We start from the raw sequence: 16,361 nt of genomic DNA on the forward strand, positions 1-16,361 counted from the left end.
TCTTTCTTTTATAAATTAAATTTGTTGAACTAACACCAAATTGGACCGCCACAATTTAATTAGATAATGGCAACCGCCAACCGTAATTGACACAATTTAATATGATGGCCACTGAATAGACGTCTCTGCAATTCGTTGAGTCAACAATCACTATTATCTGCAGTCTGAATGTCGAAAATTCTGCATGACTAATGAATTTCACCAAACATGCACTACTTACTACCTACGTTCGAAATTGAATTCTATTAAGTCTTACCAAATAGGAGTATATATTTGTAAATTGTAATCTATCCGTTTCAACTATATTACACAGAAATTAAAAGGTTATGTTAAATAAAGATAAAATAAAATAGGAGAGAAAATGTAGTAAAAGAGATTAAAAAAAAAGTAAAGTACGATAATAAATAAAGTATAAATAAATAAATATTTTATATTTTTATTAAAAAAGAAATAATTCAATTTTATTAGGATATACAGTGAATAGAAACTTAATTACTTAATTAGGACAAGGTGAACAGTAATTAACTATACATATCAACTCATTTTTTTAACTTTGCAACCGTCCCTTCAAAATAAGGCCAGCGTTATTACGTTAATATAATTTCAATTATATTGATGGCCTTGGTCACCGGTCAACTTTGAAGATAGTTTTCAAAATAAAAGAGTTTAATATTGAAAAATGAATTTTGCAATTCATGACCAGATCCAGATGTATATAGCAGAATTTCAACTGAAAAATAACTGGCTAGTGCTAAATCGATGGTACATTGGGACATATAGGGAGAGACACTTTTAATTTATATGAATATAATATATTATTCATATTCATTTGGAGATTTCTCAACATAAATGAGTTATTTATTTTTCTTGGCAAAATCAACAATTTTAATAGGAGTATCTTTTACTTTATTTTTTTCGTTTAGTACCACTTTTTTTAAAATCTCATACTATTAAAAAAATATCACTTAATATGGAGTAACAAAGGAAGGAGATAAGACATTTATTTAAACCACGTATATTAAATAATTAAACGTGGCGATTGGTTTGGCATACAGTATTTTGTGAATTCATCCTTTCCAGATCGTCAGTAGTAACAATTAACAAACAAATCGAATAAGATAATAATTGCATACCTATTCTGTATTCATCATAAAAAGCTGAGAAAATTACAATAAAATTCAAACCTAACTAAAACGAGGAGATTTTTCGACAATTTTAAATTAGCCCGCCAACCACATGAAACATTTTCTGAGTTTATAAAATAGCCAAACAAATTAATCAACCTTTAGTAGCATAAATAAGTATATTTTGTGAGGAAAACGAGCTGAAATTGAAAGATGGAAATAAGGTTGATGGAGATAATTTGTTTTTGATTGATAAATTACCATATATATAGAGCTATGGACTAAACAATGTGCTGCATAATGACAAAGCATGACTCGAAATCCAATTAATTCAGCAATGGCATCAAACAGCAGAGAAAATCTACCAACGGCGATGGAAAAAGAGGGAAAAGAAATCGAATTTCATGCCCACGTATTGGAGAACATCCTCTCGCACGTGCCGCTCGTCGACCTTGTTTCCGTCTCGCACGTGTCCAGATCATGGGCCAACGCCGTCTCCTCCTCCCTCCGCCACCACACCCCGCCGCGCCCTTGGCTGATCCTCCACGCGCACGCCGCCACGGCTCACGCTTACGATCCACGCTCCGGCGTCTGGATCAGAATATCTCAGCCGGTGAAGGCCTACGTTTCCGGCGGCCTCCGATCATCGCACTCCAGCTTCGTCTACATGCTCTCCTCATCGCGCTTCTCCTTCTCCTCCGATCCTCTCAATCTCGACTGGCACCACGCCGATCCACCGCTTGTGTGGCGGCAGGATCCGATCGTCGCGCGCGTGGGAGACTCCGTCGTCGTCGCCGGCGGCGGATGCGATTTTGGAGACGAGCCTTTAGCGGTTGAGATCTACGATTTGAAAACACGCGCGTGGCGCTTTTGCGACTCAGTGCCGGGAAATATAAGAGACTCGCCGGCTTCGTCCGGGCTCTCGATCGCAGTCGCGGCGGAGAAGCTAATCGTCGCGGAGAAGTCGTCCGGCCAAATGCACTCCTTCGATCCGGAAACCAACTCATGGTGCGGACCTTTCGATTTGCGTATCGGTGAGGCGAAATCGATCATCGATTATAGCATCGGATGCAGCAATAAGAGGCTGATTGTTGTGGCGCTTTGCCGAATTAAAAATGTGGAGAGAGTGAAGATGTGGAGAGGTGTGGGAGATGAATATGAGTGCGAAGAGATGGGAGAAATGCCATTGGAGTATGTGGCGAGATTGAAGAGCGAGAGTTTAGGCGAGCGCAATTCGATAAATGTTCGGGTGGGTGGGAGTATTGTGTACGTGTACAGTGATATGTGGAACGTTGAGGAGGTGGTGGCGTGCGAGCTGGTCGGCGGAGGTGAGTGTTGTAGGTGGTGGCGCGTGAGGAGAAGTTGGTGTATACGTGCGCTGAGGTGGGAATTCAAGAGTTGCAGCGAGCCAATAACGTTAGATTCGACTATGTGGAGTAGTCGATACTACTATTTGATATTTCTATCAATTTAGTTACAGATTTTGTTTTTATAAATGTGTCTCCCAATTAAAATAGGAGTACTCAACAGATATCGTTCACAGACTATTTCAAGAAGAAATATAAGAATTGTTACCCAATATCTCTAAATAAACAAAATGCTTTTTTGTCATTCATATGTGGTACTACTTACAATTTTGATTAATTGGTTGGTCCAGTTATTTATTCATCTCGATCTAGTTTTTTATTAGTTGGTCCACCGATTTAAGTTTCTTGTATTTCTTTTATCGGCATCTTGATAAATGTATTATTAATGCCAAATATTTTGATGAATAACACGAGAAAGCTCATGATATATGGTTGTCATGACTCATGGTGAGATAAAATTGATATTCAAATCAAATTAAAATTTGAGTAATACAAATGAAATTTGTCTTTCTATTTATTTTATAATAAAAAAAACTTGTAACCACTTTGAAATAAAAAACTGAGTAGTAGTAATACTTAGAACTGTAGTAGTAGAATTTTTTTAGGAAATGAACTTGTAATAGTATATTGATTGGATCAGGTATGATTCAGGCCCATTACCATTTCAGCAGTGGCCCAAAATGTTTAAAGGGGCACCGATATTTTTAACGGGATCCGTCAAAACAGTGGTTTTATTTACAACCCCCATATTAATTAATAACCACCTATTTAAATTATAATAATTAGTTAAGGTACACTTTTTCCCACTGTAACCTCTAATAATCTATTTTTTTCTGAAAATTGGTGATTGAGATTGGCACCAAAAATCACTCAAATGTTATAAAGAGAACAAATTTCGTTTTAAGTTATGACAGTCTAGATATAAATTAAAATATTTTAAATAAATTGGTAAGTCAGCAGAACAATACGGTATTATCTTCGTCCACAAAAATAGTCTTGCATTTTTATTTTCGATTGTCTACCAAAATTATCCTTTATTTATTTATGGCAATTATTTTCTCTAAAAATGTTGAATCAATTTTTTACTAATAATACTTCTACTTTTTTATCTATTTTCTTAAAAAAAAATTGTGACTTTGTTTTATGGAGGAAGGCAATACTACTATAGTATGATGTAAGGTTTGTATGATTCTCGAACAAATTTGTGGACCATTTGCCCTTTTCATGGGCCTACTGCTGAGCACCTAATCCACATTCCATCACTCATCTCTTGCCACTCGTCTACTTTATAGTTTTAGAGCATCCGCAATGGTAGGCTAGCCACCGGCTAGCCGATTGACGTGGCTAGCCGATCGGCTAGCTGAACCATTGGAGTAGGCCAGTCGAATTTCAGCAAAAAAATCGGCGTGGGCTAGCCGATCGCGTGTGGCTGGCCGATGCGCTGGCCGCCATTGTGGCGGCCCGATCGGCCAGCGCTATTTTTTAATTTTATTTTTATTTTTTTTAATTCTTTTTTTTAAATTTTTTTAATTCTTTTTTTTAAAATTTTGAAAAAGTATATAAACGCGATTTTCTCTATCTCTAAATTTCTGTACAAGAGCAACATCTAGCGATGGACAACAACAACTAGCCCAATACAAAATTAAGACCTAAAACAAAAACATGTCAGACCCCCGTTCGGCTAGCGGCAAACTATAACAGATTCAAGGCATACTAACATTTTTTAATGTATTTTTTTAATAAATTAGTGAGGAGTAGAGTGGGGCGGTGGCTCGTGTGTGGAAGCTCGGATTTTTTTTTATTATGTAATTTTTTTGATTTTTAGTTAATGTACTTTTTTTATATAAAATTAATGAATTTTCCCGTATATGTCTCGTAAATTTAATTCGGTAATTTAATCGTAATTTTAATTCCGTAAATGTAGTATATTTTGAATTATTTTTATTGCGGCTGGCCTATGGCTGGCCTAAATCTGATGTGGCAGGTGGATTTTTTAGTGTTGCTGACGTGGCATGGGAGAGAATGGCTGGCCTATTGCTGGCCTAAGCACCATTGCGGATGCTCTTATACTCTTGTCCCTGCAGCCTCTAACACTACATTAAAATAATACACAAATATTCAACTTATTTTATATTTTATATTTAATTATTTTATTCTATGTATTTAACAGCATGGTCTATTGTGTATCAGTTGTATAACTGAAAAAATATCTGACAAAGAGAGCAAATAACGAAAAATGAACTTTACGGCAAAGACAATCCTTTGTAGTACTGATTAGTTGAATGAGATTTGAATAATTAGATTAAGAAATTATAAAAGAAAAAAGAAATACTGGAACCCTAAAATGTAAATTGCCAAATTGGCTCCTCTTAAGAAAGTACTATTACAGCTGAAAGAGTTTGAATAATATAGTAGTAATATACTACTCCATAAGCTTAATTATTGTCGTAAAATTATTTATAGCCTTATATCTGAATTTCCTTTCCCAACAAAATAAATTGTCATAAATTGGACGAAGTTAGTTATGTGCAAAATGAAATGTGGTACAAAGAAACTAAGAAAGTATGTAAGATAAATGAGTAGTCTCAGTCCATGTGCACTTGCATAAGCTTTATCATGTGATAAGATGTCATATCACACAACATTTAGTTGTCCAAACAAAACTTGACACGTAGACACGGTGGAGAACAAAGATTTTCCTCTTTTCTAATAAGGCTTTGCCTATTCGGCTATTTCAATCATTTTCGTAATGGATAGCTAATGATTTTGAAATTCAGTTGTCTAGACTGTATGCATAAAAAATACTCCTACTACTATTGGATTTAGTTTAAATAAACAAACAAATAAAGTATTGACACAGAATGTAATTAAGTAAGGTACAATCTTGATAATATCGGATTCATTCGGAGCTACTTTTACAATTTACAAAAACTTCAAGGGGTGACAAAACATAGTTCTTTCTTATGCTGGTGGCCCTCGAGGCTAGAGAAAATACCTCTAATTAATAATGTAAATTGGAATCGGGAAAAGGGAAAAAAATTCCTCATTAATCTAAGCTAGAAAAAATAATAAAGAATACGAGTTTGAAATATTATAATCAAGAGTTAAATCAGTTTTCAGCAAGTGTAGACCAGAGAATATTCAGCTTTTCCAATGCGACAAAAATACCTTGAGGCCTAGGGTTTCACAAATAACAAAGATTAAGGAACTTTTTCTCAATATTTAATTATGTCTTCTTTTGTTGGAGGTGAAACTTACTCTATACTACTGCTGTTAATGTTATGCATATGATCTATCCTAATTTTGTGGGGTCCTGGCATAGAATGGAAAAAAAATTAATTAAAGAGAGAATATTTTGGGGCAACGATTTCTTTTCAATTAAAAGATAAAATAAGGATAAAAACAAAATAATTTTCTGACGCAATAAACAAAAACTGTGACTATTTTGGAGAATATAATCGTTAATTTACTCTCTAATTAACTAGATTAATACCAAAAATGACAATAATCCTACAAAGTATTACTCCTACTATAATATTGGATCTGTCATATGCACATTAGTCTATCATAAATTAAATACCATCTCGTTTTTGTTTTCTTAATAAAAATAATGGTACTACTAGTATTATAAGCATTCGCTGTTTCATGTTTGGCATGGGTAATGAATCAAAAGCATCCTTGATCTTATTGCGTGCTGCGATTTATTTTATCCATAAAGGTATCTGATTCTTCTATACCTATAATTGTGTACGTAGGATATATCTTCTTAAATATAAATTTAAATAAAATAAAAGTACAATAATATAAAGAAATTTGGCGTAATTGTGAAGTTTATATGACCTTTATATTAAATGCCACTTTGATTATTGTTATTGACCGTGAGTTGTTGCAACAATTATAGTACAATTATTTTTAATTTGTTATCTAATTAAAACCATATATATAGTCCCCCGACCCTCATCTTTACATTTTAGAGTTTTTTTTTAACAACACCACTATATATAAATACAAAAATACTACTACTACATACTTTAAATTGTTAGTTGTCACCCTCATATTTTCATTTTAGAGTTTTTTTATAACAACACCACTATATATGAATACCAAAATACTACATACGATACACACCCTCACGCTATGCCCCATACATGTTTTTTTCGTTTGCCCGTCAAAATATTTCAATTTACTAACTTTTTCTTTATATTTCTGTATATCCGTATCAAATTTAATCAGAAATAGGAAATACAATACTATTGTTTTTTCGCAAATGATCGGATGGTGAAGTTTCTATAATCATTAAAAATAAGTGTCATCTTACAGAATGAATCTCAATAATGGAATATTTTGTGCGGTAGAAATGAAAATATATCTTCTTACAAAATTCTCATGTCTAATTAATTATATTACCCTATTTATGTATCAGGTAGAAGCGAAAATATATCAAACTTTTATCATAGTAGTAAATTTTAAGATCGTGTAGTATAACTTGTTATTTAACAATCAAGTAAACTTATTTTATATTTTACTATAATAAATTAAATTCGAGGCAAAACCAAGTAAAATTAAGAAGTACTCCTCCATAAGAATGTGATTATCATTTTGTACTGATATTAGTAATAAATTAAACTGTTTTTAGAATCTTTAGATTGTTTGAACCCATGTGGGCATGTGCGCTGTAAGCGAACTTTATAGAAAAGAGGAGGTGTTGATACTAAGTTGTTATCAAATTAAAATCATTGTCCTATAATATTTTATGGAATAAATACTTTGTAATTATATTGGGTAGCTTTTCAAATTTCAAACCATACCAACTATTGCCTAACACCCATCAAATAAATACAAATATTTCTCTCTGCCAATAACGGCATCACTATTCCTTATCTCACTTACCTCACCAACCATATTTTATTCAAGAATTGATGCAACAAACTTTTAATAGAACATACTTTACTCTATAAACTATAATGAGGCACCATCACTAGGGGTGTGTTTGACATGGTATGGTACTCATAAAATATGAGGGTAGGAAAATATTTAGTTTCTTGATGTTTAGTTTGTATGATAAGGTTTCTTCATGTTTAGGTTGTATGATAGCGAATCAAATTACAAACTGAAATGTGTTAGAATTATGTTTGGTCAATGAATCTTGACTAATAATAAATGTGGCGAGATATTTAATTTTATAAAATTAAATGCAATAACGATGATATACTTTCGTAGTAGATGAACATGGATATTCATTTTCTCTAAACTGATACCAGTGAGTGACAAATTATGAATTAAAGTTTGTCACAATTGTGAGTAAAGGAGCTATGGATAAAACCAAGGGATTAACTAAAAGTGTTAATTATCACATATTGGTTGAGAGAACCTTATTAAACATGTATTTGATAAGATGAATCATTACGTGTAAGAATTATCGTGGACTATAAGATGAGCGGTCGAGCCCACACGCGCACGCTGCCTCACTACAAGCCGCGCTCCGTGCACCATGTCCTATGACTCGTGCTTAGTGCACCGTGTCCCGTGATTCGTGCCCTGCGCCCCGTGTGCCGTGTGCCATGTGTATTTCAATTTAGTTTATTTCTTTGTAATTTCTATATTCTTCATTGGGTTGTATTACGTCCGGTAGTGTATCTTTGTATCACAGTAATTTCACCAACGGAATGGATATCTCTACCTATAGCTAATTCTATTATTTCCCCTCTTAGTCCTCTATTAACCTTAAATTATAATTGGTCTCTCTTTTGTAGCTTCTCCGTTACATTTCATTCGTCTTCAGTAGCAGAATCATATGTAGAGGAATCTGATATCATACGCAAAGCGGTCATTGTTGGTTCTAACGATTTTTTTTCTGTTACGAATATGCTTGGATTTAACAAAAGAAAGTGGCTCCACAAGCCCCCAACGGGCTCCATTGTTTCAGGATGCAGATTACATTTCAAGAGCAAAAAGTATGGGTGAAATTGAATATTAACGAGGACTAGCCACAACAGCTCACATTAGTGAGTGATGCTCCGCATATTGTTACAAGATGCATACTTATGAGACCATCAAAACCCAATACATATATGCATCCATATTACATGCTGTTGCTAAAATTAATTGCACGGAGAGAAAATGAAGATATGCATGTGCAATAAGGGTTCAGATGTCTTCGCAAAAAGAACCCTAGTAGCGAAGAAAAGATTTAGGGACAGATATTGGCATAATGACATTCAAGGAAAGTGGTAGAATTATCTAGCTTCATAAATCATGCAGAATAGTTTCGGTCAAATTTGATGTAACCAATAAGTGTGAGATCACTTACTCAAATTTTGTCGGACTAGGGGCTTTTTTTGCGGCCTAAGAGATAACCTAACTATGGTATCAAACGTGTGTAAATATAAAAGACGTAGTTAATTGTCTATTTCTAGCTATCAAACAAACAACGATATACACTTTTGTATCTCAAGTAAGAAAATCACATCAATAATCAACTTATGTTCAAATTCGCCGGATACGCCTTCCACTTTTTTCATCATAAAACTTTTTATGTTAAAAAATTTCAGTTTAAAGAACTAAAACTAGGAATTATTGGTGAATGAAATTACAGTTGATCACTGTGAATATGTGATAATCGACTTTGTAACAAACAGTGTAATGGTAGTAAACAACCATGTCTGCCCAAAATCTTTAACAGACCAAAATCACAATAATTTAAATTGCAAAAAGATAAAAACAGTTCATAAACCAACAAAGACTGGACTAACCAAGCACGTGACCTGCCAAAGAAATTTTCCTGCAAAAATTTCTTTATTTTTTGCTTTATGTAATTTGATCTGCTTTTTGGACCAAAAGACATACCATTGTTCTCTCTGAATCAATCACACGCACATCCCTTCAGTCCAAATCACTGAATATAAAGCAAATTTTTTGCTTCCCAAAAAATACAACTAGCTTTTTTCATTACATAAAATACATTTTTTTAATTTTCAAATTACAATCCACATCTGTATCTGTGATGCCTTGGCCTTTTGTTTTGGACCTTTTTGCAGTATGTTGTTTCTATCTAGATATATGAGTACTACTCCTATTGAAATGTGTGAATTATGGGATGATTGAATAGAGGTTGCGAGTGTACGCTGTTCATCAAAAAACAAGTTGGATTTTTTACATTTTTGTGAGGAATCTGTAGAGATTTTTCCCCCTTTACTACCTCTTTGCTATGAGATAGGAATATCTAGGATCAGTTCAAGTTGCGTGGAATTCACGTACAAACTCAATTCCCAGATCTCAAGGCTTGGTTTTCAAGAATATACCCCTCATTTCTTGGTTTCACTTCATCCCATATTTGTGAAGAAATCTACTCCGTTTGGTTCAAAACAGCATCTTTATCATCTGGGCCTTTTGTTTTTGGGGTTTTTTGCCTGTAGTTGTCGAATTTCATAGAGATTCAGTGAGAAGATTGTGGTGATTTGGGATTTGAACCGAGTGAAAAGTGGGAAACTTTCTTTGGTTATGGTGGTTTTGGGCTACTTTAGTTGGTATCATTTGTTCTATGAAGGGAATGAGAATTATGCAGAGAAGGTGAAATTAGTGGATTGAGTATGGAAAGAGGAAAGTTTCTGCTGTGGCAAGTGGGATTGCTGGTGTTGGCAATAATTGAGCCTTCTTATTCAACTCTATCTCCTTCTGGTGTGAATTATGAAGGTAGATTTTCTTCTTTCTCAATTCTTTTTCTTTGCATATAAAGACAAGATAATTTCTTTTTTTTCTCAGTAATTTGGAAATTCGATGGAATGTTCTTTGTTTGGAACTCAATCCCTGTGCCTAATGTTCTAGATTGTGTTTTCCATTCAATTTTTCATTTAATTCGGTTTTTATAGTGGCTCCACTAATAAATGTTTCCTGTTTTTTCATCTACTTGTTTGCTATCTTTAATGCTCTGCCTTACACTGCATTTACTTGTGTCTTTTGGCTCTCTTGTGAGGAAAGTATAAGAAAGTATAAGACTGATATTAGTAGCTTTGTTTCCATATCTGCTGCATCTCCCTGCAGTTGTTGCTCTAATGGCGATAAAGAACGACTTACATGATCCTTACAATGTGCTGGAGAATTGGGATGCTAATTCTGTTGATCCTTGTAGTTGGAGAATGGTTACTTGTGCCCAAGATAATTATGTCTCTGCTCTGTAAGTTGCTTGGCTGCACAAAATATTGCTTAATGATGTAATAATTTTCTTAATCTCATCACTAATCTTTCTTGTTGCCAATGCTTCGTGGTTGACCAGAGGACTACCTAGCCTTGGTTTGTCCGGAACTTTGTCGCCCGGAATAGCGAACCTCAGTAATTTGCAATCTGTGTGAGTATATTATCTGTATGTTATTTTCAGTGGATTGAGTGTGATTTTGCTAATGAGATAAGTTGGAAACGCTTTCATGTGTCGGCTAGGTTACTGCAAAACAATGCAATCACCGGTACTATTCCAGCTGCTGTTGGGAGGTTAGAAAAGCTTCAAACACTCGACCTCTCTAATAACGAGCTGACCGGTGAAATTCCCAGTTCTTTGGGAGATCTGAAGAACTTGAACTACCTGTGAGTTAACTACCAGTTTAAAAATTGCAAAATATCAACACTTAACATTTCTTTAGATTGACTCTCATGTCCGTTATTCTTATGGCAAGACAGGCGGCTTAACAATAACAGCCTTACTGGACCCATTCCCGAATCGCTGACCAAAATCGAGAGCCTCACCCTCGTGTATGCAAATCCTTCATTTACTATGGTCATTGATGGGCTGAAGTCTCTTCCTTTATTCAACATATGTAGGCTTATTGTATTAACATTTGTTGCAGGGATCTTTCCTTCAATAATTTCAGTGGCTCGTTGCCGAAAATTCCTGCTAGAACGTTCAAGTGAGTTATCATTTTAGCTACGTGAACGTTTAAGTGAGTATCTTTTAACTAAAGTAGCTTTATTGCTCCAACCATTTTTCAGATTAGTTGGGAATCCTCTAATTTGTGGACAGAATCAAAACAATTGTTCTGTTGTCTATCCAGAGCCTTTGTCCTTCCCACCAGATGCTGTTAAAGGCAAGCCCCGTCTCATCTTCAAGATGTAGCATCTATCACCTGTGGCTCTTGATCGAGATGGTATATTGTCTGAGTTCTATTTTTCTAACCAGGTCAATCAAACTCTGGAGCGAAACATCATGTTGCAGTTACTTTTGGAGCAAGCTTTGGTGGTGCTTTTTTTATAATTGCCGTTGTTGGCTTGATTTTTTGGTGGCGTTACAGGCGCAATCAGCAGATATTCTTTGATGTTAATGGTAAGTTTACATTTTTAGAATTAGAAATGAATGCATTATACTAATTTATATTGATATGTTGATGTTTCTCATCTGGTAATGGTGTTTTCTTTTTATATTAGCATGTGCACTTTTGCAGGCCTTGAAAGTTTACAAATATTCAGTTTATGGAATTAAGATATAACCACCGATCGTGACAAGTTTCTTTGTTTGATAGTTTCTTCGTATAACTTATTGAACTGATCTTTAACATGCTTCTGGTTGCCCTTTTGTTGTAGAGTTACACTCATTTATGTAAAGCAAAAGTTATGAGATGTGTTTATTTCTGTTATAATACCTGACATGGCAGCCTCCCTTGCAACATCACTAATAGAAATCGAAAACCTTACTAGTCTTGTTAATCTTCATCGATCATCTTTACCTGTGTATAATCAAGTGATGCAAGCTTTGTTTGCTCCTTGTTACATCATATACAAATACTATGTTTATTTTGTAGTACTATGTGCTAATTCACTTCAAGAACAAGAAGTTCAATACTTTAAGTGAATGCAGAAAATTATCTTATGATTCTTATCCCCTGTCTTCTTCTAAGCAGCATTTATTTGGTTTGAAACTGATTTCCGTTTCTACGACTTTTATCAGAGCAATATGACCCCGAGGTACGCTTAGGGCATTTAAGAAGGTATACTTTTAAGGAACTCAGAATCGCAACGGATCATTTCAACACAAAGAATATATTGGGAAAGGGAGGATTTGGTGTTGTATACAAGGGTCGCTTGAACAACGGGACTGTGGTGGCCGTGAAAAGGATAAAGGATTACAATGCTGTTGGTGGAGAGATACAATTCCAGACGGAAGTAGAGTTGATCAGCTTGGCTGTTCATAGGAATCTCCTCCGACTTTGGGGGTTCTGCTCGACTGAAAGTGAGCGACTCCTAATCTATCCTTACATGCCAAATGGCAGCGTCGCATCCAGACTCAAAGGTATGCAACAATCAATCATTACTTACGTCATTATGAAAAGGAAAGAAACATGTCACGTCAAGCGAGATTAACATAATTTGATTTTCTTCGCAGACCATATCCATGGGAGGCCGGTACTGGACTGGTCGAGGAGGAAGAGGATAGCGCTGGGCACTGCACGTGGCTTGGTGTATCTGCACGAGCAGTGTGACCCCAAAGTCATCCATCGCGATGTCAAAGCTGCCAACATTCTGTTGGACGAAGACTTTGAGGCTGTGGTTGGCGACTTTGGATTGGCAAAGCTCTTAGACCACCGCGATTCTCATGTCACCACAGCTGTCCGCGGCACTGTTGGTCATATAGCGCCTGAATATCTCTCTACAGGGCAATCATCCGAGAAGACTGATGTGTTTGGGTTTGGAATCCTACTCCTCGAGCTGATCACAGGGCAGAAAGCAGTTGATTTTGGGCGGGGAAACAACCAGAAAGGAGTTATACTGGATTGGGTACGACCTTATAACTCTCTCTCTCTCACACTTTCAACGATGTGATGGCGTTGCTTACTCTCGGTCTTGATTTAGGTAAAGAAGCTCCACCAAGAAGGGAAGCTGAGCCTTATGGCAGACAAAGATCTAAAGAATGAGTACGACAGAATGGAGCTTGAAGAAATGGTTCAGGTGGCACTTCTGTGCACTCAGTTCAATCCGTTGCATCGCCCTAAAATGTCGGAGGTCTTGAGAATGCTGGAAGGCGACGGCCTAGCAGAGAAGTGGGAACAATCACAGAACAACGAGACCACACCTAGATTCCGAACATTTGAACAACCTATTCAGAGATACTCGGACTTCATTGAGGAGTCCTCCCTCGTAGTCGAGGCTATGGAGCTCTCGGGGCCAAGGTAGCATAGCATCTTTTCATGAGGTTCGTTTGTCTTCTAATACTACTAAGCTAAGCTAAAAGCTTTGAAAAATTTGCATTCACTCATCATGTCTATAGTGTTTGTTTGAACCTCTGTATTTGAAATCACCTGTATAAAAGAAAGAAAAAGTTATGTGCATTTACTTGCTTGTTCAAAGTATTAGATTCATTAGGCTCACTCCAAATCCTAGATTTTCAAGAAATGGTGCCTCTAATATTTAAGGTAGGTGGTTATGCTCACAACAAATTTTTGCTATTGAAATTAAATGTGGCCCAAAATATACATTATTGAAGATGAGAGGATTTGAGTGGGGCATTAGCCCAACCCAAGAAATGAAATACAATTGGAGAGAGATTAGAAATAGATAATGGTGATTAAAAAGGTGAATGGATCTGGAAAAAGAAAACAGCAGCACGTGGGCGAACATAGATTCGCCGGCAGATAAGTGCCGCCTACCGCACAAATAGGAAACGTGTTGCGTTGCACAAACATTCGCTTCGCCGACAACTTTACAGTTAATTTATTTCACACATCTCAATAAAATACCCTAAACCTGTATGCAAATATGAAACAATTACTAGTCACTCCGTTCAATTTTTATCTTTTTTGCAATTTTAGCATAAGCAAAAATAGAGGAATGATATGCTGCCTCCCTTATGTGAGCTCCTTATGTGAGCACCTGATAGAACTTCAATTCTACCGATTCAAGAGCACACAAATTATGACAGAAAATAAACACAAACCCTAGCAGCAACTAGGATTCCAAACACACGGTTTCGAGAAGAAGATATTTTTATTTCTTGATTCTCGATAATTTTGACTCTCTAATGGACTCTATATATAGAGTCCGGATCCTGCTTGATTCGACTCTACGATTCGGGAAAGAATCAAGAAGAAAACCCGAAAAGATTTAATAATAATATTCTAAACAAAAATATCCAAAAATAGGGAAATTAAATAAAGCAACAAATAATAAAAGATCTGCTATCTCTAATGTGGCGTGAAGTCACGGTAGCGAGTCGGTTTGGGGGCGTTCCTCCTGGGACGATCCTTCTTTGGCTGCTGCACCTCTTTCGCCTTTGCGGTGTGCTTTTTGAGTTGCGTAGCTACCTCGGCATTGGTTGTTGCAGGAGGTTCGGGCTGCCCATCCAGCATGTTCTCCTCGTCCTGTATTACAGTGTCGTTGAGTCCCCTATCAGCACCACTCTAATTTGACACACTTTTAGCGTTGTTCGTTTCGATTTATCTATTTAGTTTAATTCTAATACGTTAAAAAATGTTATTGCAATTTTTAATTTCACAAAATTCGTAAAAATCAAAGCTCGATTTGCTTGTTTTCTCTATAATTTCAAATAAATGAATAAAATAATAAATCAAGCTTTGATTTTTATGAATTTTGCGAAATTAAAAATTGCAATGACATTTTTTAATGTATTAGAATCAAACTAAATAGATAAATCGAAACGAAAAATGTTAAAAATGGGTCAAACGAGAATGGTGCTCACATAAGGAGCTCACATAAGGTATGTAGCATATCATTCCTCAGCAAAAATATACCGAGTATAAACTTTAATTCTTTTTGTAATCATTTAAATACCATTAATAATAGTTCCTTATATATATCTATGATAATTTGAACTATCAGATTTATTGATTAGAGAAAGTATCCCTACCCTCGATTGAAATACGTTTCATTATAAAATTTAAATTTGTAGTGATTTTAGAAATAGTAAATTCCAAATAAGAATTTTTATGTTATGCAAAAGGGTTTTATTTAACAGCAAAGTAAAGAAAGCATTAAAATTTGAATACACCAAAAATAAAAGGGTTCCATCATAGAACCTTCTTTCATAAATCACAACAAATTTGAAGTTTGGTGCACTTCTTTACATTTATATAATATACGTTCTACATTCATTATATATTTTCGTACTAAAATTAGTACCATTTTTATATATGTAAGTGATTGATTTAATTTTTTTAGTGGTCATACCATTGGTTGATTTTTATTTTTAATAAAAACAATTTATTTATTTTTAGTTGTCATACCATTGGTTGCTTTTTATTTTTAATAAAAACACTATATTTTCGCTTGATTACTTTATTATCTTTCATATATTATTTTTATGTTATTCTCTTTTATTTTACTATCTCTTTATATTTTTATTTTTTAAACTTTATTATCTCTATACTTAATTCAATAAATATTATTTTCTACAATTTCTTATTATCACTTTATAACGGGATAGATGGACGACATTATTTTTAAAGTGAGATTAATTCACTACTGATTATATTTTAACCATTTTTTTTATTAAGCCTCATACTAGATTTTCAATTATTTTTTTACTAAAATTGATGTAATAGTATTCCATTCATCCCATTATAAACAACGCGCTTCTTTTGAACATCAAAATTTAAAACATTACTACTAATATATAAAGAAATAAGTGGAGAGAGAGTAAATTTCGAAATGGAGAAAAATGGACGAGTTACGACTTAGAAGAATAAAGTAAGTGATGAAGTATCATTTTTTTAGCTAAAAACTAGGATACTCTGAAAAGGAAAATAACTCATAAATTTATAAAACGAATGAAGTACTAGTACTCCGTAGTATTTATTTTCAGTGGATGAAGATAACACTTCTAACTGTTTAAGTGAACAAATAAAGATATATGTGTCATCGTATTAATTTCATA

At 34.7% G+C, this 16,361-nt stretch overlaps 1 protein-coding gene and 1 pseudogene across 1 annotated transcript; both read left to right on the forward strand.

Annotated features, from left to right (window-relative positions):
- Positions 1-1,288: 1,288 nt before the first annotated feature.
- On the forward strand, positions 1,289-2,739 carry LOC125204543 (F-box/kelch-repeat protein At1g23390-like; annotated as a pseudogene).
- Positions 2,740-9,341: 6,602 nt separating this feature from the next.
- LOC125205879 (protein CLAVATA3 INSENSITIVE RECEPTOR KINASE 1-like) lies at positions 9,342-13,800 on the forward strand. The gene is made up of 11 exons (XM_048105052.2): positions 9,342-10,183; positions 10,532-10,664; positions 10,764-10,835; positions 10,925-11,068; positions 11,162-11,233; positions 11,329-11,388; positions 11,471-11,565; positions 11,658-11,801; positions 12,423-12,764; positions 12,858-13,249; positions 13,325-13,800. Exons 1-11 carry the CDS (start codon positions 10,081-10,083, stop codon positions 13,643-13,645), a joined length of 1,878 nt encoding a protein of 625 aa, XP_047961009.1. The 5' UTR covers positions 9,342-10,080; the 3' UTR covers positions 13,646-13,800.
- Positions 13,801-16,361: the final 2,561 nt, after the last annotated feature.

This window comes from Salvia hispanica, chromosome 6 (genome assembly GCF_029641045.1).
Source record: "Salvia hispanica isolate PSC_SH4W2 chromosome 6, Shi_PSC_v1, whole genome shotgun sequence".
NCBI lineage: Eukaryota > Viridiplantae > Streptophyta > Magnoliopsida > Lamiales > Lamiaceae > Salvia > Salvia hispanica.

Bases quoted from the DNA above. Each gene is read 5' to 3' on its own strand.
- LOC125205879 (XM_048105052.2), top strand. From the start codon at position 10,081: ATGGAAAGAGGAAAGTTTCTGCTGTGGCAAGTGGGATTGCTGGTGTTG. The intron at 11,234-11,328 runs GTATGCAAATCC...CATTTGTTGCAG, and splicing joins ATCGAGAGCCTCACCCTCGT to GGATCTTTCCTTCAATAATT. The intron at 12,765-12,857 runs GTATGCAACAAT...TTTTCTTCGCAG, and splicing joins CGTCGCATCCAGACTCAAAG to ACCATATCCATGGGAGGCCG.